The 24,747-nt window shown below is 49.1% G+C and overlaps 1 protein-coding gene across 1 annotated transcript in view; it reads right to left on the bottom strand.

Moving 5' to 3' along the window:
- The window catches only part of PRKDC (protein kinase, DNA-activated, catalytic subunit), a 448,398-nt gene that overhangs the window by 356,872 nt on the left and 66,779 nt on the right, over positions 1-24,747 (bottom strand). The window contains 6 exon segments of the mRNA XM_040433446.1: positions 2,214-2,363; positions 13,246-13,377; positions 16,342-16,391; positions 20,461-20,629; positions 21,251-21,415; positions 22,560-22,706. Coding sequence (XP_040289380.1) covers positions 2,214-2,363; positions 13,246-13,377; positions 16,342-16,391; positions 20,461-20,629; positions 21,251-21,415; positions 22,560-22,706 — 813 coding nt within the window.

Here is a 24,747-nt window from a genome sequence, read left to right as displayed (position 1 = left end):
GGGAACCCGGCGCCCGTATTAAATGCTCTTCTTTTTTTCTTTTTTTTTTTTGTATGGAGAAGTATGAAGGGTTACTTCTATAGTAAGAGACCGCACTTATAGCCAACCCTTAGATGACCCAGCACCAGCCTAAGAAAAGGCTGGCCAGGAAGGGTTAAAAAGTGCCTGAGACGGGGGCGGTGCTCAGCTGGCTTCTGTGGGAGGGGTGCAGCTAGGCGGGAGAATTCACGCCAGTCCACCGTGCCCCCATCTCCCTGCACCAGCAGGGATGAGTTCTGCCCTAGTCTTTGCAAAACGCGGGCCTAAATTTACATACGCAGCCGACCGGGGACACTGCCGGGCGGCCGGGGAAAAAAAAAAGAGGCTGGAGCCGGGAGTGAGCGCATCGCCCCCGCCGGCCGGGGGTGCTCCAGGAGGGACAGACACTGCCGCTGGATCCACAATCCTCGGGTATTCACCCCCGCAGCCAGTGAAAGCTCCACGGTGCGAGGCGTCCCCGATATTTAGTCCGTCATTAACCCCTTCGGAGCGGCGCGCATGGCGCCCGCTCCTGACAGGGGCGGAATATGAGCCGGATAGCGGGGGGAGGGAGCCTCTCTCTCCCGCTGTAGTTTGAAGTGATTCTACCCAGCGTCTATTAACCCCCTATGAGCCGTACCGTCGGCCCAGAGGGGGAGTGAGAGGGACAGATTTAGGGGTGATGTGCTCCCTTTTCCAAGATGAGAAGCAGGCAGCCTTCTGCCTTGCTGTGTCCCCCTCAGAAAATCCTGAGCTGTATTGTTAGCTCCATTGATAGGTTGAGATACAGGGGAGGGGAGATCTATGCCAAGAGGGAGGGAGGGGGAAGAGGTTAATACTTACCTAGTCCCGTGTACTCACCTCATCTTCTGTCCTGCCGCCATCTTCACCCCTCCTCTGGTCCAGCAGGGTCACCCCTTCAGCTACTGGCACCGTAGTGGCAGGACGCTAGAAAAGGGGGCTTAAATGGGTGACCCTTGTGCTAGCGGGATGCAGGGGAGCGAGGCTGCCCTGGTCCACCTTGTCTTCTGTGGGGGAGGCAGCAGTGCAGGTGACCGGCACTGGCGCAACTCGACCCCGGGAGAACAGGGAGGCAAGGCGTCCACTGCTTTCCCATCTGAAAAAGAAGGAAAAAAATAAACTAAAATAAAAAAATCTTCAGGAGATCCCTGCAGAGCAGGGAGGTCTTGTCTCCTATTGACACTAGAAAAAACTGAAGCTCTCTCTCCAGGCTGGAGGAGGTATAGCTGCCAGGAGAGGAGCTAACAGCTTTTACTAGTGTCAACGCCTCCTAGAGGACATAGCTATACCCACGGTTCCTGTGTCCCCCAATGAATATGGGCGAGAAATAAGAGTATAATAAAGAGAATTTGTCAGTATTATGCTGCCCTCAAAGACCAGATACCCTGAGAAAAATAATGGGTCACTTTCCTTAAAATGACACAGCTGTATGCCAAAACCTGTACTGAGCAGCCCAAGCTGAGTGCTAGACTCAATACCCTGCATTAGCCAGGGAGTCGTCATACTCGTGAGCTAGTGGTTCTCCCAGCTCCCTGTCTCTGACTGACCACTCTCTTCCGACAGCAATCAGCGGTGGGTCGTGGGGACGAGTAAAGCCTGAAGCTCATGGATAAGGACTCCCTGCCACATGGAGATGTTTAGCAAAATGACTGGGTCAATTCAAGCAAGTGACCCAACAATTTGCTCAGAGTACCCGTCACCAGTTTATCCTGACTTCAAAAAACAGATCTACTAAATATGTGGAAGCTTTATAGCAATATACAGGGCATTCCGGAAGTCTTCAGGTCTTTTCACATTTTGTTATGTTGCAGCCTTGTGCTAAAATAAAAAATTTAATATTTTCCCCATCATTCTGTACTCAATCTTCCATAATGAGAAAGTGAAAACTGAATATTTGAAATCTTTGCTAACTAATTGAAAAAGTAAAAATGAAAATCTTGCATTGACAGACTCTTTACTCAGGACTTAGGTGAAACAACAGTGATTACAGCCTCCAATCTTCTTGGGTATGATGGTACAAGGTTTTCACAACTGGGTTTAGGGTTCTTCTGTGTTTTTGGAGGTCTGATTAATATTTAGTATCTGATATGAGGTCTGATGAAAACAATTTTTTTTCTTATTTTCCACCTCTTAAACCTAGGTGCGTCTTATCGGGCAAAAAATATGAAACTCACCAGTTGCCCAGATTCTTGCTTTTGCAATGACAGATCCAATTTCTCAATAATTTTGAGAATGGATTTTATGAGTTCATCATACAATAGTCTACTCAGTGACTGCAGTGGGGAGTTGACAGCTGGGAAAACTTCATCAGAAAATATGGATTCCTAGAAGATTAAAACAAGGAAAGAAAATATATTAGGGTAAAATAGTTTACACTGACATAACACTATTGCATCAATTTAAACATGAGAAACATCTATCATTCATTGTACACATAAAAGGAATAAAAGCATTTGGACACTTTCTTTCAATACAATTGTTTTTGTTGGCAAATTTCGTGATAAATTACTGGGTCGGCACAACAGATCCAAGTTGAACCTCAATCTAGATAAGGAGATTTGTATAACTTACCAGTAAAATCTCTTTCTCGCCCATATCATTGGGGGACACAGACCATGGGTATAGCTTAGGCCATTACTAGGAAGAGACACTATGCAAATAAGAAAAAACAGCTCCACCTCCAACGGCTATACCCCCACGCTCCAACAGGAGGACCTCAGTTTTAGCTTAGTGTCGGATAAGGAGGTGACACTGTATTTTTTTCTTCTCCCGTTTGTTTTTTTCTAAACAGAGGACGCAGGGTCGCATGGTGCGTCCTTGGTCTCTCAGTGGAGCGAGCGCCGGGGTCGAATGACCGTCCCCGGCTACCTCCCTTTCCCCCCACAGGATAAGTGGAACCGGGCTCGACCTGCAGCTCCGGTGGCCTACCAGATCCGGGGTCACCTAGTCCTGCCCTCTATCCAGTGCACTGCCACTCCTTGTGCCAGATGACTGAAGAGGTGACCCCCTGCTGGTCCGGTACAGAGGGTGAAGACTGCAGGACTCAGATAAGTACATCGGCTCTCCTGCAAGCTCCCCCTCCCCCCGTGCTCACACGGACACGGTTCTTTAGGGCTTACCTGTCGATCTGGGAGGGCCGGCTGGTGGAGAGGGATGAGGGATTCCTTCTTGTCCCCTGCATTCTGGCGGTGGGCGCCATTTTCAGAGCTGGGGTCTGCCTTTTTTCATAGTTCCCGATCGCGCGCGATTTTTTTAACGCAAATTTTTCGCGCAATCGGTGACGTGACTGGGGGCAGAGTTTATCACGTCAGCTCCGGCGCTTCCGCTTTGCTCAGCGCCTCTCCACGCTTGACTGCTACTCCAGCTCCTCACAGGTCACGGTAGTACAGGCAGTGTTCTGCAAAACGGTAGGAGACCCTGACTCCGGGATTGCCACCATCATGCCTAAACCTGGGGCCTCCCAAAAATCTAAAGCGACACCTCAGGTCCCACTGGGATCCTGTAAGGTCTACTGCTTGCCACTGTCTGTTACAGGCTCCTGTGATTCTTGCCTTGCCTCGGGACGGGATCATCCACCTCCCCCTCCACCAAACCAGCCCAGTCCCTCCTCCGCCCCTTCGGAGCCCGCGGAGCCCTCCTGGGCCTCTGCCATAGCTAGGGTGGCCGCGGACTTGGCCCAAGTCTCACGCGCGGCCATGGCCTTTTTGGAACGTATGGCGGCCACTGATCCACCTCCCGGTGCCCCCCACAGAGGACGCTCGACCGTTAAGAGGCAGCGTACGCAGCAGCATCCCTCCTCAGATGACTCTGCTTCCCCCCCCCCCCCCCCCCCTCGCCTGGAGGCGTGTTCAGTCTCTCCCTCTAGCAGGGATTACAGGTCTGAAGGGGAAAGGTCCGGCTCGGACGAGGACACGGAGCCAAAACCCTCACCTAAGCTCTCCACCATGGTGGCAGACTTGGTCATGGCGGTACGTGACACCTTTGACATCCAGGGGGAACCTCCTTCTACTAGTAGCCAGGAAATCCCCCTCTTCCATTCCAGAAAACCGGAGGCAGTCACATTCCCCATTCATGGCGAGTTCGCCAAGGTCCTTTCTAAGGCTTGGGAATGCCCTAATCACAGTTTTTCTGCTACAAGGCGTATGGATACTCTTTATCCTTTCCCGGCAGATAACGTGCAGCAGTGGTCTTCTCCTCCTAAGGTCGACCCGCCGGTGGCCAGATTGGCTAAGAATACGGCAATACCAGTCCTGGACGGGTCCTCCCTACAGGACTCCATTGACAGGCGTTTGGACTCTCTTTCCAAAGCCAGATTCTCTCTGGCGGGCACAGGTCTGCGGCCCGCGTTCGCCTCGGACTGGGTAGCCAGGGCGCTTTCGGTGTGGTTGCAGCGCCATCATCAGGACCTCGCGGAGCAGGATGCCTCTGCGGACACCCTGAACTTCATCCTCCAGATGTCCCAGGCGACAACATTCCTCTGTGAGGCCTCATTGGATGTCAGCACTCTTTGCGCGGATTTCGGCCCTCACGGTCACGCAGCGCAGGGAGGTCTGGTTGAAGGTCCGGGACGCCGACGCTTCCTCCAAGCGCTCCTTCACTAACCTCACCTTTGCGGGCTCCAGACTCTTCGGGGCTAAACTGGATGAGATTATCTCTGACGCTACGGGGGGGGGGCAAGAGTACACACCTGCTCCAATCTAGATCCAAGTGTGCCTTCAGAGCTCGCCCCTCTGGCTCTAGAAACCAGTCCTTTCGGCACTTTTCCTCCTCCAGGTCTGCGACAGCCCCCTCCTCCGGCGGCTCTCAGGACTCCCGCAAGAAGCCTTCCTTTAAGCCTCAACCTTCCTGGCGCCCGCGGGCACAGATCCAGGGGAGTTCTGCCCGCCCCGCAGTTCCCAAGCAGTCCTCCGCCTGAAGGGGCGCCCCCACCGATTGCAGTGGGGGGCCGTCTGCTCTCCTTTCAGCATGTCTGGAGAGCTCACATTCAAGACGCCTGGGCCCTGGAAATTGTAACTTCCAGTTACAAGATAGAATTCGTTTCCAGACCTCCGGAACGTTTCTTTCCGTCTCGTGTTCCAGGAGATCCGGCACGAGCCTCGGCCCTTTTACAAGCGGTTTCTTCCCTTCTGGTCAGGGGAGTAGTTGTCCCAGTTCCTCTGGAGGAACAGGGGGCAGGTTTCTACTCAAATCTCTTTGTAGTGCCATAGAAGGAGGGATCAGTGCGTCCGGTCCTAGACCTGAAGTTGTTAAACAAGTCCCTACGGGTGCGGAGGTTCCGGATGGAGTCCATCCGCTCAGTTATTGCTTCTCTTCTTCCAGGGGAGTTCCTCGCGTCGGTGGACATCCGGGACGCCTATCTGCATGTCCCTATCGCAGAATCTCACCACAGGTTCCTGTGCTTCGCCATTGGCGACCGTCATTATCAGTTCTTCGCCCTTCCCTTTGGGCTGGCGACAGCCCCGTGGGTATTCACAAAGATCTTGGCGCCGATTATGGCGCTTCTCCGTACAGGGGCATATCTCTGCTGCCCCTACCTGGACGATATTCTGATAAAGGCTCCCTCTCGTCCCCAGGCCGAAGACATCGTCAGGATCACTGTTCAGACTCTGCAACAGTTCGGCTGGCTGATCAACTTCCCGAAGTCCTCTCTCCAACCTTCCCAGAGGGTGTCCTTCCTGCGGATGATTATGGACACTACTGCAGCCCGGGTATTCCTCCCGGATTGCAAGTTCTCACGGATACGGGAGTCGGTGTCTCGCCTTCTGCATTCCCCGTGTCTCTCCATCCGGGAGTGCATGCAGGTTCTGGGGCTTATGGTGGCCTCCTTCGAGGCAGTCCCCTTTGCCCAGTTTCACACTCTGCCTCTGCAGCAGGCGATCCTGTCCTTCTGGGACGGAACATGGAGGGGTCTGGACTCTCGGATCCACCTTCCTCCTCGGGTTCGCATGGACCTCCCGTGGTGGCTGTCCCCTCAGAATCTGACATTGGGGAAATCCTTCCTCCCAATCTCCTGGACAGTCGTCACCACCGATGCCAGTCTCCTGGGTTGGGGCGGCGCTCTCCGAGCTCGGACGGTTCAAGGGGTGTGGTCAGAAGTGGAAGCCCGCTTTCCGATCAACATAATGGAGCTCAGAGCAATTTTCCTTTCTCTGTCTCATTGGACCCCCCTCCTAGCGGGTCTCCCAGTAAGGATCCAGTCGGACAATGCCACAGCCGTGGCCTACATCAATCATCAGGGCGGAACCCGCAGCCGGCCTGTGATGCAGGAGGTGAAGAGGATCCTGCAGTGTACATCCCAGGGGTCGAAAACTGGACGGCGGACTTTCTCAGCCACAACAGGGTGGATCCGGGAGAGTGGTCTCTGCTTCCGGACGTATTCGAGGACGTCTGTCGCCGTTTGGGCCGCCTGGACGTGGACTTGATGGCGTCCAGGTTCAACAACAAGGTTCCAACGTTCCTGGCCCGAGCTCGGGATCCGGAGGCGTACGGGGTGGACGCTCTGGTGTCTCCGTGGCAAGACTTCGCACTCCTCTGTCGTCCCACCACTGCCTCTACTCCCAAAAGGTTCTTCGCAGGGTCGCGGCAGAAGGAATCCCGACCACCCTCATCGCCCCCGATTGGCCTCACCGCGCCTGGTTCTCGGAGGTCAATCGGATGCTGGCGGACGTTCCATGGCCTCTTCCTCTCAGGGAGGACCTGCTGTCTCAAGGACCTCTCTTCCACCAGAGTTTACAACCACTTTGTTTAATGGCGTGGCTGTTGAGACCACCATCTTAAAGAAGAGGGGCTTCTCAGACGTGAAAACCAAGATTAAAGCCAGGAAACCGGCTTCCTCCAGGATATACAATCGTACCTGGAAGGCCTTTCTTGCCTTTTGCGAGAAGATAGGCGTTTTTCCCCTTCATTTTTCCGTTCCGGTGGTCCTCTCTTTTCTCCAGTCGGGTCTTGAGATAGGAATGTCCCTGAGCTCTCTGAAGGGTCAGGTCTCCGCTCTGGCCATTTTCTTTCAGTCCTCTCTGGCTCCGCTAGGTCCGGTGAGGACCTTCCTGCAGGGGGTGGCGCATTCGGTCCCTCCGTATGTCCCTCCTCTGCCCCCCTGGGATCTGAACCTGGTTCTGTCTTCTCTCCAGGCGGCTCCTTATGAGCCCCTCAGGGACATTTCCCTGAGTCTTCTCACCTGAAGGTGGTCTTTTTGGTGGCCATCACCTCTATCAGGAGGGTATCGGGGCTGGCCGCCCTTTCCTCTAAAGAGCCCTTTTTGGTTTTCCACAAGGACAAGGTGGTACTGCGCCCAGTCCCTTTTTTGCCCAAGGTGGTTTCCGCCTTCCATCTTAACGAGAACATAGTCCTATCATCCTTTTGCCCCGCCCCGGCGAACCCCAAAGAGCGCGCTCTCCATTCTCTGGAAGTTGTCAGTGCTTTACGGGTGTACCTGTCGGTTACTGCCCAATTTCACCACTCAAACTCCGTTTTTGTGGTTCCCGATGGGTCTCGTAAGGGTCTGGCGGCCTCCAAGGCCACTGTGGCTCGGTGGATTCGGTCCACTATTTCCATGGCATATAGGTCCTGGGGTAGGGTTCCCCCAGCGGGGGTTACCGCGCACTCCACCAGAGCGGTGGGGGCCTGCTGGGCTAGGCGCAATCGAGTCTCTACATCACAGCTTTGTAAGGCGGCCACCTGCTCGCCCTTACATACCTTTACAAAGTTCTACCAGCTGCACTCTCTGGCCTCGGCTGATGCTGCCCTAGGGCGCAAGGTATTGCAGGTTGTGGTTCCTGTTTAACCGTTGGACGTTTCCCTCTGGAGGTGCTGGTCTTCCCCACCCCATGGACTGCTCTAGGACATCCCATGGTCTGTGTCCCCCAATGGAATCGGCGAGAAAAGGAGATTTTTTTGGTGAAACTCACCTGTAAAATATTTTTCTAGTCTTTTCCATTGGGGGACACAGCTCCCACCCATTGTCTGTTACAGGAGGGGTTGGTTCGATTCTATTGGGACCTTATGGTTAACGCCCTGACGGCAGTATTCCTAGGTTCTGTTGTTCTTTGTTAATATTGGGTCTTTGGTCTCCTTCTCCTACTGCTTTTGAACGCACTGAAGTCCTCCTGTTGGAGCATGGGGGTATAGACCCATGTAAGCAAGCGTCCCTGCAGGCATCCAAGAAACTGCTGCCTGCAAGACCATGCGGCCTAAGGCAGCGTCCGCTCATGCATAAGTATGCACCTGGTAAAATTTAGTGAATGTATGTAAGCAGGACCAAGTAGCCGCCTTACACAACTGTGCAGCCGAAGTGTGATTCCTCCGAGCCAAAGATGCGCCCACTGCTCTGGTGGAGTGAGCCGAGACACCTAAGGGCGGAACTCTGTCACGGGCGCGGTACGCCTCCGCAATTGCAGCCCGAATCCAACATGCGATTGCCACCTTGGAGGCCGCCAATCCCTTGCGAGGACCCTCCAAAATGACAAAAAGGGAGTCTGTACGGCAGAAGGGAGCGGAGGCTGCCAAATAGATCTTCAGAGCTCTGACAACATCAAAATGGTGCAACTCCTTTTCCTTAGGGTGTGAAGGAGAGGGACAAAGTGAGGGAAGGACAATTTCCTCGTTGATATGGAAATCGGTGAACACCTTCGGAAGAAAGGAAGGAACGGGCAGGAGAACCGCTTTATCCTTATAAAGAACCAGGAAGTGGTCTCTGCAAGAGAGCGCTGCCAACTCGGACAGCCGTCTGATGGAAGTCATAGCTACAAGGAAAACCACCTTCCAGCACAGGAGTCGGAGAGAAATCTCCCGCAGAGGATCAAAGAAGGGAAGCCTGGAGCGCTAAGAGGACTAAATTCTGATCCATAGGCGGTAAAGGAGGACGGCACGGAGGAACCGAATGTGCCACTCCCTGAAGAAAAGTCCTTACAGGCCCAAGGGGGGCCAGAGGGCACTGGAAATAAATGGAAAGTGCCGAGACCTGACCCTTCAAAGAGTTAAGATCCAAACCAAGGTCCAACTCTGATTGAAGAAAGGACAGGACCGTGGGGAGAGAAAAACTAAGAGAAGGAATGTTTCGGTTTTCACAGAAACCAAGGAAGGACCTCCAGGTACTGTAATAGATCCTAGATGAAGCAGGCTTCCTAGCCTGAATCATAGTGCGGATACAATCCACCGAAAAACCTCTTAAATGCTGATGGAAGACCGGTCCCTGCGAAAGCAAGTCATCTCTGAGTGGCAGTGACCAAGGAACGTCTCCGAGAAGGAGAACGAGGTCAGCGTACCACGCGCGACGGGGCCAATCTGGGGCGACGAAGATCGTCGGAATGCCCTCCATCCTGATTTTCCGTAGAACCCTGGGCAGGAGGGGGAAGGGGGAAAAACACATAAAAGGAGGAAGAACCCCTGCCAAGAGGAGATCAGGGCGTCCACGCCGCAATCTTCCGGATCCCTTGCCCGGGAGAGGAAGGTGGGAAGCTTCCGATTGAGCCTTGAGGCCATCAAGTCCAAGTCGGGGCGACCCCAACGGAGACAGATCGCCTCGAATACCTCCGGGTGGAGAGACTACTCGCCCGGATCTATCGTGGTTCTGCTGAGGAAGTCCGCAGTCCAGTTCTCCACACCCGGGATGTAGATCGCTGAAATAGCCGGAACATGGGCCTCCGCCCACCGTAAGATCTCGGCAGATTCCTGCATCACAGCGAGGCTGTGTGTTCCCCCCTGGTGGTTGATGTACGCCACCGCCGTGGCGTTGTCCGACTGGACTCTGACGGGGCGACCCCTCAGGAGGTGGGTCCAGTACCGGAGGGACAGAAGAATCGCCCTGAGCTCCAGTACATTAAATCGGGAGCTTGGACTCCCACCGAGACCATGTGCCTTGGACTGTCCTGGAAGGGACCACCTCTCCCCAACCCAGTAGACTGGCATCGGTGGTAACAACCGTCCAGGAGATCGGAAGGAAGGACCTTCCCAGAACTAGAACAGACAGCCACCAACAAAGGGACGACCTCACCTGAGGAGAAAGGCGGATGGGATAGTCCAGGCTCTCGGAAGATTTGTCCCAGAAGGACAGGATCGCTCCCTGGAACATGAGAGTGGAACTGGGCAAAGGGAATCACCTCGAAACAGGCGACCATCTTCCCTAACGTCCTCATGCAGAGTCGAATGGACGGCCGTCTGCAGTCGAGAAGAACCCTCACGGAACAGTGTAAAGCCAGTCAGTTGTCCGGAGGAAGGCGAATCAGTGCCGCGTCCGTGTCTAGAAGCATACCCAGAAAGACCAATTGTCTGGATGGTGTCAGAGATGACTTCCGCAGGTTGACCAACAACCCGAAGCGTGCCAGGGCTTCCAGCGTGATCTGTAAGCTGTTTGATGCCTGAGCAAAGGAGGGGGCCTTGATGAGGATGTTGTCCAGATAAGGCATAAGGAAGATGCCTCTGGAACGGAGCAAGGCGAGAAGAGGGGATCTTTGTGAAGACCCGAGGTGCGGTTGCCAGACCGAACGGGAGGGCGACAAACTGCTAACGAGAGTCTCCTATCGCGAACCTCAGGAAGCGCTGGCGAGTTCGCGCGATGGGAACGTGGAGATATGCGTCCTGGATATCTATGGCCGAAAGGAATTCTTCCTGCTCCAGAGAAGCAAATACGGAACAAAGGGATTCCATCCGAAACCGCTGGAGGAACTGGTTTCGGAGCTTGAGGTCCAGGATGGGGCGCACAGAGCCCTCCTTTTTGGGGACAAAAAAAATTGGAATAGAACCCCATGAACCTTTCTGATGGGGAAACAAGAGAGATGACTCCCCGATCCAGAAGACTGAATGGTCTGCGAGAAGGCGGCCGCCCGCTCGGGGTCCCTTCGCAAACAGGATTGAAAAAATCTGTCTGGAGAAGAGTCAGAAACTCGATCACGTATGCCGAGGATACAATCTCAAGTGCCCAAGCATCTGAGACATGGGCCCGCCAGACGTCCTGGAAGAGGAGGAGGCGGCCCCCCACACTGTTGGGCGGGGGCACACCTTTAGGCTGAGGACTGCTTAGCTGCAGGAGGTCGAGCGGCCTGAGGTCTGGGACACCAAGAGGGCTGTGCCCAAAAGGACGGTTTCTTGCGTCGATCTTGAGAAGTAAACCTGCCACCCTCGGCAGAAGAACCCGTCGCGGAGCAGGAACCTGCGAATCGACGAAAGGCTCTGCCAGGTGAGGAACCCCTAACGTGAGAGGCCCTCTTGACTCTAGGCTGTGAAAGATGGGTGTTCTTGTCCCTGTGGCCTCAGAAATAATTTCATTGAGCCGAGAACCAAAAAGACGGGTGGCGGCAAAGGGAAGTCCAACTAAAGAACGCTTGGAAGTCGCGTTCGCTGACCACACCTTCAGCCAAAGCTCACGGCGTAAGGTGACTGCAAGCGCCGAAGAGCACGCAAGGAGGGCGCAGGCGTCCAGGGACGCCTCGCAGAGGAACTTCCCTGCATGGATGATCAGCTGCGCCAAGGATCGGAGATCCTGAGCAGGGACCTCGGATACCTAGTACAGCTGGTTACCCCATTCAGAGATCCCACGCGGAGGCGAACACGGGTCTAAGTGCTGAACCTGTAGCAGCAAAGAGGGACTTTGTTAAGGATTCCATCCGACGATCTTCAGCTGACTGAAGGGAGGATCCATCGGCTATGGGAATAGCTGTAATTTTGGCGAGCCGCGCCACTGGTGGACCCACCTTAGGAGGGGATGCCCACGCTGAAACACAGTCCGTTGGAAAAGGATATAGGATGTCCAGTTTTTTTGGGGCGGAAAAACGCATGTCTGGGTGATCCTAAGCCTTGGAAACCACCGCCGAAAAATCATTATGGCGAGGAAACACCTTTGATGCCTGTTTTGGACGGAAGAAGAATATTCCCTGTTGGTCGGGGGGGGGGAGAGCGTCCTGCACCCGGAAGGTGTCGCGTATGGCAGCAATGAGGCTATCCACAATGGAGGCTCCGTATCCATATCCAAATCTGAATTCTCAACCTCCCATTCGGACAGCACGTCCCTAGGAGAAGAAAAACCTGAGTGAGACCATACACTTGATGGAGAGGGAGATGCGTCAGAGGAAGAAACATGGTTTACTCTGGGACGCTTTTGTGAATGCCGTGCGCTGACTGAATCACCGGGAGGGAAGTGACCGGGGGGGGGGGGGGGGCCCGAGCTCTGGAGGGTGCATCTGAGGGAGGTGCAGCCTGCGGCGGATTCTCAACAAAGCGACCCACTATAGATAGGGTAGATTGGGAGATTTGAGCAAGGTTTTCCACTGCCTGAGAGAGCGTTCTGGCCAAATCGGGTAACTCAGATGCCAGAGGGGGAGCAGCGGTATGGGCTGAAGGGGGGGCCCTGCCTGGGCGTCTGACAAGCAGTGCAGGCAGAATCCTGTTGCCCACAAGGGAATTTTACCTGACATATAGCGCAGTCATAATGGACAGCTATTGGCCGCAGAAGAACCCCAGAGCGATCAGACATAGTGAAACCAGGAGATATCTGAGGCTGGAGGGATACAGTGACCTGAGGAGAGGAGCACAGCTCTTACCAGGACCAGGAGACGCCGTCCGAGAAGTCCGGAGAAAACTGGCTGAGCGCTAAGGCAGGACGAGAAGGCCCCGCCCCCTCAGGTCCTGCATGGCTCCAGAGAGCCGCTGCGATCCATTAACCCCCACATTGCTGGAATCGCCCCTTCGCCAGGGCAGCGCCATAGAGCAGGCAGCTGCCCGATCATATCTGGGGGCGCAGAATCGCCGCCAGCTCTAGCCTTGGAGTTGAGCTTGTAAGCGCTCCCGTCTCAACTGCTAGGCTCCGCCCACTCCCATTCCGATGCGGCCCATGTCTGTGTCCCAGCGCTGTTGAGGAAGCACAGCTGCCGCCGCTGAATAATAAAGAGCCCCCCGCCCTGGTCTGTTTTGTGGACAAGAATAGCCCTTTCTATAGATGGGAGTAAGAAAAAAATTATTTTTTGCTGATCTGTTGTTTGCAAACCGAAATACTGGCACAGTCGTGTGCATGAGGCCTGAGGCAGTGCTATTTGGCAGGTCAGAGTTCTTTCTACAGCAGTACAAGATGTGTAGAAAAAGCAAACCTGTACAACAAAAGCAAATGTTCTGGTAGTTACAATTGTAGAAGCGCTTCAACCATTTCTCTCACGCTCTATAAAATGTCATAACAGTGAATGTTGTCCAAAAGACTGAAGAAAAAGCAGTAATATGTACCTTTATCTGATCACAGTTCAGAAGACTATGGAAGAGATCAAGATAGTCTTTGAAACTAGGTACTTTCCATTTTCCAGCACGGACCTCACCAGAAGCTGGTGGCTCCTCAGAACTGACTGCCCCATATCCATCCTAAAACAAACGACAACAGTCAGTGATAAAGCAGCACCTGAACCAAGTAAAATGTCTCCACTGAACATATTAAAAAACATCAAAACCATAAATACAGTAAATACAGGCAATCCTTATTATAAGATGTAAATTCTTAAAGTAGTTTTCCCACAATCAAAATTTATCCACAGGATAGGTGATTACAGCCCAAATGAGTACAAAACAGGGGTAATTTGACCCCTCCCCCCATTGGAATAGAGCATTAATCTAGCATGCACACATTTTATCAAAAAGATAGCAAAGTGCAGCACCTGACTATCTCTGGCAGCCCCATAGTGTTTGAAAGGATATGTTTTAATTTGGGGAAAACATTTTAACCCTCCCAACCGTCGTTTTTCATTCCTGGCATTCCCGGAGCCATAACTGTTTGATATTTCTGTTCACATATCCATATGAGGGCTTGTTTTCTTGTGAGACGAGATATACGTTCTAACCTTCATTTAATATTGCATATGATGTAGTGGGAAGCTGGAAAAAAATTCCAAATTGGGTGGAATTGGGAAAAAAAAAAAAAAACAACAACATAAAACTGTAGCGGAATTGCATGTTGTTTTGTTTTTGTCCTTCCCTATGCGGTAAAGCTGACCTTTCATTACTTTCATTCTCTGGATTAGTACAATTACAGCAATGCCACATTTGTATAGTTTTTCTTGTGTTTTCATACTTAAAGTTCATTTTCACCTCCATAACTTTTTATGTTGACATCCATGGAGCTGTGTCAGTATTTTTTGCAGGGAAAATAAAAATGGCAATCTGGATTCGTTACGTAACTACTCATGTACAGTGCCTTGCAAAAGTATTGACTTTCTTCGTATTTTGTTACATTACAGCCTTAAGTTCAATGTTTTGTAAATCTGAATTTTATGTGATGCATCAGAACACAATAGTCTAAGTTGGTGAAGTGAAATAAGAAAAATATATAAATAAAACTATTGTTTAGAAATAGAAAACAGAAAATTGGCATGTGCGTATGTATTCACCCCCTTTGTTAGGAAGACCATAAAAAGCTCTGGTGCAACCAATTATCTTCAGAAGTCACATAATTAGTGAAATGATGTCCACCTATGTGCAATCTAAGTGTCACATGATCTGTCATTACATATACACACCCTTTTTTGAAAGGCCCCAGAGGCTGCAACACCAAAGCAAGAGGCATCACTAACCAAACACTGCCATGAAGACCAAGGAACTCTCCAAACAAGTAAGGGACAATGTTGTTGAGAAGTACAAGTCAGGGTTAGGTTATAAAAAAAAAAAAATCCAAATCTTCGATGATCCCCAGGAGCACCATCAAATCTATCAAAACCAAATGGAAAGAACATGGCACAACAGCAAATCCGCCAAGAGACAGCCGTCCACCAAAACCCACGGACCGGGCAAGGAGGGCATTAATCAGAGAAGCAGCAGAGAGACCTAAGGTAACCCTGGAGGAGCTGCAGAGTTCCACAGCAGAGACTGGAGTATCTGTACATAGGATGACAATAAGCTGTACGCTCCATAGAGTTGGGCTTTATGGCAGAGTGGCCAGAAGAAAGCCATTACTTTCAGCTAAAAACAAAAAGGCACATTGTGAGTTTGCGAAAAGGCATGTGGGAGACTCCCAAAATGTATGGAGGAAGGTGCTCTGGTCTGATGAGCCTAAAATTGAACTTTTCGGCCATTAAAGAAAACGCTATGTCTGGAGCAAACCCAACACATCACCCAAAGAACACCATCCCCACAGTGAAACATGGTGGTGGCAGCATCATGCTGTGGGGATGTTTTCAGCAGACAGGACTGGGAAACTGGTCAGAGTTGAGGGAAAGATGGATGGTGCTAAATACAGTAATATTCTTGAGCAAAACCTGTACCACTCTTTGCGTGATTTGAGGCTAGGACGGAGGTTCACCTTCCAGGAGCACAATGACCCCAAACACACTGCTTAAGCAACACTTGAGTGGTTTAAGGGGAAACGTGTACGTGTGTTGGAATGGACTAGTAAAAGCCCAGATCTCATTCCAACAGAAACTCTGTGGTCAGACTTAAAGATTGCTGCTCACAAGCACAAAACATCCAGCCTGAAGGAGCTGGATCGGTTTTGCAAGGAGGAATGGACAAAAATCCCAGTGGTAAGATGTGGCAAGCTCATAGAAACTGATCCAAAGCAAGTTGGAGCTGTGATTGCCGCAAAAGGTGGCTCTACAAAGTATTGACTTAGGGGGGTGAATAGTTATGCACATTGACTTATTCTGTTACTTTGTCCTATTTGTTGTTTGCTTCACAAAAAAGAAAAAAAAAACATCTTCATAGGTGTGGGCATGTTCTGTAAATTAAAGGGGTTCTGCACTTTCATTTAACTGATGATCTATCCTCTGGATAGATCATCAGCATCTGATTGGCGGGGGTCCGACACCCGGGACCCCCGCCGATCAGCTGTTTGAGAAGGCAGCGGCGCTCCAGCAGCACAGCGGCCTTCTCACTGTTTACCGCCGGCCCACTGACGTCACGACTAGTATCACTGGCCTGGGCGGGGCTAAGCTCCATTCAAGTGAACAGAGCTTAGCCGCGCCCACGCTAGTGGATACTAGTCGTGACGTCAGCGGCCCGGCAGTAAACAGTGAGAAGGACGCGACGCGGCGCTGCTGGAGCGCCGCTGCCTTCTCAAACAGCTGATCGGCAGGGGTCCCGGGTGTCGGATCCCCTCCGATCAGAGGCTGATGATCTATCCAGAGGATAGATCATCAGCTAAATGAAAGTGCAGAACCCCTTTAAATTATGCAAATCCTCGAACTTTTGCAAGGCACTGTATTACTGCAGGTAACAGTACAGAATTGCGGTGACAGATTCCCATGAAGCACCCAGTAACTACACTGTTAATTACCCCATCAGATGAAATTTTCTCTGAGAAGTGATTAACAAATAAAAGTTAAATTAAAAATAAATTACCCTTTCAAATCTGACTGGCTTGGAACAGACTCTGATTAATCCTTGATGCACTATAAAATATAGAAATCAGTTTAGGTTATTTTGATACAACACAGGAAGCTGGAAACTTTAAAGCCAACTTTTTCTTAACACAAAAATAGTATATCTACAAAACATTTTTTTTTTATGTAAGGCAATGTTCCACCCTCAGCAAATGACACCATGAATGTTCTAGAGATATCAGCTGCGCACAGACTTCCTAAACTGAGGAGATTACAGATACAGGCACCACTCGCACTAAACCCGGCTGACTTTTCTTGTCACTCTTACAAGCAGGAGACAGGGGAAAGCAGTGTGAAGCTGCATCTCATAGGATACACTCCAAATTCTGCACAAAACACTCTCCTGCAGAAACGATATCCTCAGCAGCACTCTATGCATAGGGGCACACAACGATGAACAAGGAGGGTACAGTTTGGTGGATTGGGAGTGGGTAGTAAAAAGTGAAAGCTGCCAGGACCGAAGTCATCTACACAACAGAGACTGACCTCCTGTCTGCATAGGAGAGCAAGCTCTGGAACAGTGGTCAGACTAGGGATCAGATCACTCAAAGGGAACCTGTCACCATGTTTTTACATATTAAACTAAAGGTACCTTAAATCTTGTCTACCATGAGAGTTTCCAGCGATCCATCCATAACCTTCTCTGGACCCCCATATCCTAATATATCGCCCCCTAAAGCTTTCCCGCCGTTATGTTCATTAGCATAATTAACTCCTTCCCTTTACACCATCAGCAGCTATTTCCCTCCCCCTAGACTTTGATTGAAAGCCAATATTTTGCATCTTCGCTCAAAATCGCGTCTGAAATCGCACACATGCGCAATTGCCCTTTCTATCTTGGAGCAATCAGATAGCTCAATGTATGTCCCCTCCCCCTCACGCCACAACGTGCTGAAATGTTCCCAACTATCCGGTCCCCCAGTGATAGTAGATAGCGGCGCGTTAGTTCTTTCTTCACAGCGACGCAACCTCATTTTCAATTATAAGAATAATGCGCATGCGCGAGATTACATCGATATGGGGCGTTTCTGAGGAGCTTGACTCCAGGAAGATATGACTCTTCTCGGCTGAGAGATATAAGATATGACTCTTATGCACATTTGCATAGATGGCGGGAAGTAAAGAAAAGATTGTTAGTTAAATCGGCAGCAGATTTAATTCTAATTGTGATTTATATGACTGGGGAAACACAAAGATTTAGAAAGGATAATAGCTAAATTGAAGATGACAGGAACCCTTTAAGCTGCACATAAAAAGGGATTCAAAATGTATGGATACAACTGAGCAGGAATTAAACAAATGAAATTAGAAGATTTCTAGTGAGTTATTTTTGTTCATACAGTATAAAGCTAAGTATAAGATAAGCTTAAGTTTAATCATTTTAAGTATAAAATTCTAGAAGTGAAATATTAGCCCAAATTATTTGAGTGCCTTACATGTATGTATGTAATCAGTTGGTCGGGAACAGGTTAAAATAATCACTAAGCAGTTAGCTTTAATTTTGCATCTCTTTTACCTTTACTGTTTCTAGGCAATAAAGCAGCAACATGGGCAGTGATAGAGGAGTGTCTATGAAACTAGCTGGGTGGGAGGGGCTATATACTAGCAGAGTTGTTATGGGTGGAGCTGGAGCAGAGGAGGAGTGCATCATGGGTTTGGTTGGCTACAGCAAAAGGAAGTGCTAAATGATACAGAATGTAATAAACTCAGACTGATTTGTTTACATGGCAAAATAAGTCAGGAGGAAAAATAAATAAAATAAGAAAAGCATGGGGAAGATGAACATGAGGTAAGTAACTACATAACAATTTCTGGTAAAAACCACAGTAGCCCAAGTAAACCCCCTTTAAAAGGCATAGTTTATCCTAGGGTTGGACGATATCAAAAATATTCAGACGATAACTATATAAATTTTTTTATCGCAAAAACGATATATATCGCTATAAATACCCGTTTAAAAAGGGAAAAAAAACACAAGGAGACGTTACACTGTATGGGGGGGGGGGCCACAAGGAGACGTTACACTGTATGGGGGGGGGCCACAAGGAGGCGTTACACTGTATGGGGGGCCACAAGGAGGCGTTACACTGTATGGGGGGCCACAAGGAGGCGTTACACTGTATGGGGGGCCACAAGGAGGCGTTACACTGTATGGGGGGCCACAAGGAGGCGTTACACTGTATGGGGGGCCACAAGGAGGCGTTACACTGTATGGGGGGCCACAAGGAGGCGTTACACTGTATGGGGGGCCACAAGGAGGCGTTACACTGTATGGGGGGCCACAAGGAGGCGTTACACTGTATGGGGGGCCACAAGGAGGCGTTACACTGTATGGGGGGCCACAAGGAGGCGTTACACTGTATGGGGGGCCACAAGGAGGCGTTACACTGTATGGGGGGCCACAAGGAGGCGTTACACTGTATGGGGGGCCACAAGGAGGCGTTACACTGTATGGGGGGCCACAAGGAGGCGTTACACTGTATGGGGGGCCACAAGGAGGCGTTACACTGTATGGGGGGCCACAAGGAGGCGTTACACTGTATGGGGGGCCACAAGGAGGCGTTACACTGTATGGGGGGCCACAAGGAGGCGTTACACTGTATGGGGGGCCACAAGGAGGCGTTACACTGTATGGGGGGCCACAAGGAGGCGTTACACTGTATGGGGGGCCACAAGGAGGCGTTACACTGTATGGGGGGCCACAAGGAGGCGTTACACTGTATGGGGGGCCACAAGGAGGCGTTACACTGTATGGGGGGCCACAAGGAGGCGTTACACTGTATGAGGGCCACAAGGAGGCGTTACACTGTATGGGGGCCACAAGGAGACGTTACACTGTATGGGGGCCACAAGGAGACGTTACACTGTAGGGGGCAGGGGCCACAAGGAGACATTATAATAAAGTCTTGTGGCCACAGGCCACCATACATACAGTAATACTTTACGATATACTTTTCCCGCGGCTGCCTAGTTTGTGTGCTCCGATTCTGACATCAGATGCCGGAGGGCGGAGATTTGAATATGGGAGCAAGGAGGAGGGAGAGCCGGGGCAGCCGCTGCGGGAAGTAATACGTTTGTAATTTCGTCATCAGAGCACACACTAGTGAGGCAGCCGCAGGAAAAGTCTCTCCAGAGACACCAGTACTCACACACAGTTCGCCACATACAATAGAGCCGGCACTGGTGGGTGATGACAGTGATGTCAGATGGTGGGTGGAGACTTGACTAAGGGAGGCGGAGCAAGAAGAAGCCAGGAGCGAGAGGAAGTAATGTTACTCAGCGCTATGCAAGGTGCAGGGGAGGAAACAGCGATATCGCCATTTGTTTTTAATACCGCGGTATATCGTGATACCAGTATATCGCCCAACCCTAGTTTATCCCCGGGGACACTTTCTGCAGTCCCCCATTGGTGGCTAAACGTGCAGTGGTAATCATACTCAACTTATCCTCGCAGCTGGATTCTGGCTCTTTCTCAGTCCCACCGGCTCTGCAGGTCCCAGGTTTCCCCACATCAACATCCGGATTCACAAGGATCCCGTTGCTGCTGCAGCCAATGACTGGCCGCAGTGATGATCAGTCAACCATACATCACATGACATGATGCACGGGTGATACATCGCAGCTGCAGCAGCCACATGCCTACTTTAAAACCGATGTTGACGTGGGGAGACCAGAGACCTGCAGAGCCGGTGGGGCAGACATCTCGCTAGAATCCAGAAGCAGGCATCAGGTAAGTATGATTACCACCACCAGTCTAGCCACGCTGGGAAGGGGGGTCTGTAGTAAAGGTCCCAAGGGGTGAATAAACCCCTTAACCTTATAAAAGGCAAAAAAGATCATTAATCAAACAAAAATAATAACAATTAACAGTACCACTGATTAAAAAAATAAAAAAATAAAAAAATAATGAAATATTGTCACCGTCTATTTGCACTACATATTTTAGACTGTATTTCATTTCGTTTCATAACAAATTTCTCTTTTTTTTTTTCAGAGAAAGACACTAACATGCAATATCATAACAAATACATCATAAAGATTAAATAGCTAAAACAACAAATAATGACTGAAAACTCACCCACAGTACTAATCAGGCTCCAAAGAACAGGCCCTTTTCCCGCCAAAGATAGAAACACCTTGATGATTGACCTGCTGCATGAAAACTGCATTTTTGAGCTGTATTGTGGAAATGTTTCTATTTGCACAACAAGGAGGCGCTCAAGAACAGGAGTGTATATTTCAGGAATCTAAAGGGAGAGCACATTACAATGTGGGGTAAGCACAAATACTTTGTAGTTAGAAAGAGCAACCATTCTCTAAAGAGATTTTTTAAATATTCCAAAAACTGTTTGGTTAAATGGTCCCCAACGGTTCACACATATTTGCATAAGTCAATAGTACAAGAGACCACAATAAACTTTGTAATATGTTTTATCAGTGAGAAATGTCTAGTTCTCCTGTTATCACCCAAAAACCCCAATGTCGCCTTTCACTTTGAAAAATGACTCCCCACTTCTCCTCTCCTCTATCTGGAGAAATCCACACCTTTAGTTGGGTTGGGAGAGATGATCTTATGTTTATAAATTGTAATGGATGGGAAATGCGGTTCTATACCAGGTATACTTGTAACTAGATTACTTGATCTTATGTACTTGTACTATGTTTGATGTTCAGTGGGGTACCCATGAAAGTAACTGTTTGTACGATCTTGTAATGCTATGGTATTTTTGTCATCAACTGTTACATGTATACTGTGCAGACTGTTTTCCTTCTTTGTATTTTTGTGATTTTCAAAAAAGTCAAATAAAAATTATCTGATTAAAAAAAATAAACAGTTATGTACTTATTAAATTAAGTTCTCTACTTACCGAGTCCATGTAAAGTATGACACTTGCAATCGCCTGCAGGAAGTTTGGTAGCTGATACACATTGTCATCTTCTGTCTCCACCTCTGTGAGGTACATTTGCTTGCAACGCTGAATAAGCTCAATATACATAAAATTCACATCTGTGGCATTTACTGCTTTGCAAGGCTTTAAAGCAAACAAATATAAAAAGGCAATCAAAGACATTCAATAGAATATGTTTTGCAGTACTTACAACAATCAGTGTGGTGTGTGTTTTCCTAGTATTTGTGAGAAAAGACCTCAGAATAATAATTCCCTTTTCTTACTGATAAAATAGCAAAGACTCCCATTGTTTTCCTGACTAAGTCTCATCTTGATTACTGTAACACACCACTAATTCGTCTTCCCCTTGTTAAACTTTCTGGTCTCCAATGTATCATGAATGCAGCAGGAAGGTTCACCTATCTGTCCAACCACTACACCAACGGCCCCATACTGCACCAGTCACTGCACAGGGTGCCCATCCACTGCATACATATTAAACTTCTATTACCCACAAAATTTTTCACAATGCTGTGATTCCCAATATCCTGGCCCATATCTCTAACAACCTTCTTGGGCTCCACATTCTGCAAGTCATCTAAAACTAACACCCTTCATAAGCCAAAACCTCCCACTCCTGTCTCCAAGATTTTTCTTCAGCTGCTCAAGATCTCTGAAATGTGCTACCCCAGAAAATCAAGTTAATTCCGAATAGCCACAGTTTTAAGTGTGTCCTAAAAACACAACTATTCAGGCTGGCCTATCATATTCCCTAATCTGACTGTTCTATATTATTCCTCAGAAGACGATCCCTGTATAAAAACAGTAACCCCCACACTAAATGTAATTTTCCTTAGGGCTCTTTCACACAGAGCGTGTCACTTCCGGGAATCACACTCTGTGTGTGAGAGAGATCATGCGGTCTGGACTACAGAAGCGCATGGCAATATCATGATTGACAATGCTGTGTGCCTCTGTCAGACCTTTCTGTAAATGAATCATACTGACAGCTTTATGTCATTATGATTCCGTTACAGAAAGGTCAGACAGAGGCGCACAGCATCATCAATTATGATAATGCCATGCACTTCTGTAGTCCAGAACGCACGATCACTCTTTCACTAAGAGCGTGATTGCCGCAAGGGACACACTCGTGTAAAAGAGCCCTTATATGTGTTGTGTATCCTCTCAATTACAGAGTACTGCAGAATATGTTTGAGCTATATAAAGATTATTACGTTACACATTATTAACACTTCAGCAAAAACAGGAAAAAGGAAAATCATACCGCTGCAAAAAGGCCATATCCTCGAATAGCAATAGCAAGTTCCTTATTGGAAGACTCCATCTTTCTCATGATCTTGTAAAACTGTCCCATGAAGAACTGTAACTTGTCTTTGTGAGCTACAGCATCATTAGTAACCAGCAACGCCATCTAGAAAAGATCAACAAAGTTTCAAATACAGAATCTGAAAACATAATAAGCGCTGTAATTATTCTCCACTTCTGCATGGAAGTCGATTAATAAACCTACACAATAAAGCTTTATTCACATGGCTGTTTTAAGACTCCTAGTTGGAGCTGTAAATTATTTACCAATAATGAGATTCGATCCCATCAAGAAAATGTATAAAAACCATTCCCAGTTATTCTGGAAAAGGTTTTCCTGCATTCCCCTGGGACATTTTGAAAATCTGCAATTTTGAGTTTTTTACGCTTCAATAAATTTTTACATACGGAATCGCTTTTAAAAAATGTAAAATATGAAAATTAACCAAAATTAATTTTGGTTAATTTTCAGTTTTTTAAAGCATTTAAAAGAGAATCCGAACGTAAAATTTGAGGCTGACATTTTGTGGAGATCCAGAGAGGGGCTAATCAGGATAAGCTTTCCGTGCAGAATCTACAAGAATAATGTGCAAGCTCATTGTACTTGCTGATGGCTTTTCTTCTCTACAGTGGAGGTTTTATAAAATACCACTTTCACTTGCTATGGATGTAGAATGTTAGTGGATTTGATAAGTAATGAGCACAGAACCTGTACCTAAATTCTTGTGAAATCCTGAACATATGAACATGGTCATGATTCAATCCCATGAGGCTCAGAGTAACAATAATAAAGGCCTCTTTAGTTAAAATGGGAAGGACACTGGTTAGAAAAACAAGATTTTTGTATAACTTACCAGTGAAATCTCTTTCTCGCTCTTCCTTGGGGGACACAGGAGACCTTGGGTATAGCTCAGCTCCCTAGGAGGCGTGACACTAAGTGAAAACTGTTAAGCCCCTCCTCCAGCAGCTATACCCTCAGCCTGGAGAGAGAGACTGCCAGTTGCCTGTCCAAGTAGTGAGAAAAGGCAATGTCCAACAATGTGGAACCAACCAGCCAACTACCCAACGGGGTAAACCAAGTCAGTAACCGTGTAGAAAAAACAAATGAATGGGTGGGTGCTGTGTCCCCCAAGGAAGAGCGAGAAAGAGATTTTACTGGTAAGTTATACAAAATTCTCGTTTTCTCGCCCATTTTCCTTGGGGGAAACAGGAGACCTTGGGATGTCCGAAAGCAGTCCAAGAGGGGAGGGACCACAGCTCCAAGGCGAAGCACCCGTAGGCATCAAGGACCCGGCGCCTGCAAAAACCAGGCGGCCCAAGGCAGCATCCGCCGATGCATGAGTATGCACCCTGTAGAACTTGGTAAAGGCATGCAAGAAAGACCAGTGGCCGCAGTGCACAAATGTTCGGCCGATGCCCGATGTCTCTGGGCCCAAGAGGCACCGACCACTCTGGTGGAATGAGCGGTGTAACGGAACGCCTAGCACCCCGACCGGGTACCTCCGTCGATAGTTGCTCCTAGTGCTTCCAGAGGACTCCAAGCACTCCACTCGACACAGTCAGCACTGCAGACCCCACGAACCGCCGAAGCTTGGTGGAGGTCTTGCCGTCTCCTACCCACCCTGGACCTACGACAAGACTCCAGGCTCCAGTGGGTGAACCTCTCCTAAATCCAGAGACAGGAACCAGGAGCAAGCTCTTACAAGAGCTTATACTCAGGGGAGTATTATGATATAGCAATCCCCAAGAGTGTAGTTATCCCATGAGCCAAACATGAGCCAAGACTTCATGAAGGTATAAAACAGGAACTGACTGTACTTCACGTACAGCCTCTTTTATTCACAAACCAAAAACATAGTACTGCCCACAGGGTTTTGAAATACAACCAATCAATATGTTACAACACATACAATGTAAGTACAGCAACCAATCGTTCACGCCCCTTGGGGACCAGAAGGGAGACTGCGACACAGGACAGATATGTAGCAATTCAGGATACAGACACAACACATCCCCACAATGCATCATGGTTTCCTCCTCTCTATCCTGGAGACAACTGGGGAGTAATCCAATTATCTCTCAGGACAAAGGGAAATCGCCAATACACATGTGGAACAACAGGACAGGAATCCCCACCCAAACACACA

Source organism: Bufo bufo, chromosome 5, assembly GCF_905171765.1.
Source record: "Bufo bufo chromosome 5, aBufBuf1.1, whole genome shotgun sequence".
Classification (NCBI taxonomy): Eukaryota; Metazoa; Chordata; class Amphibia; order Anura; family Bufonidae; genus Bufo; species Bufo bufo.
The sequence above is the reverse complement of the archived record's forward strand: the minus strand, read 5'-3'. Positions and strand labels throughout refer to the sequence as shown.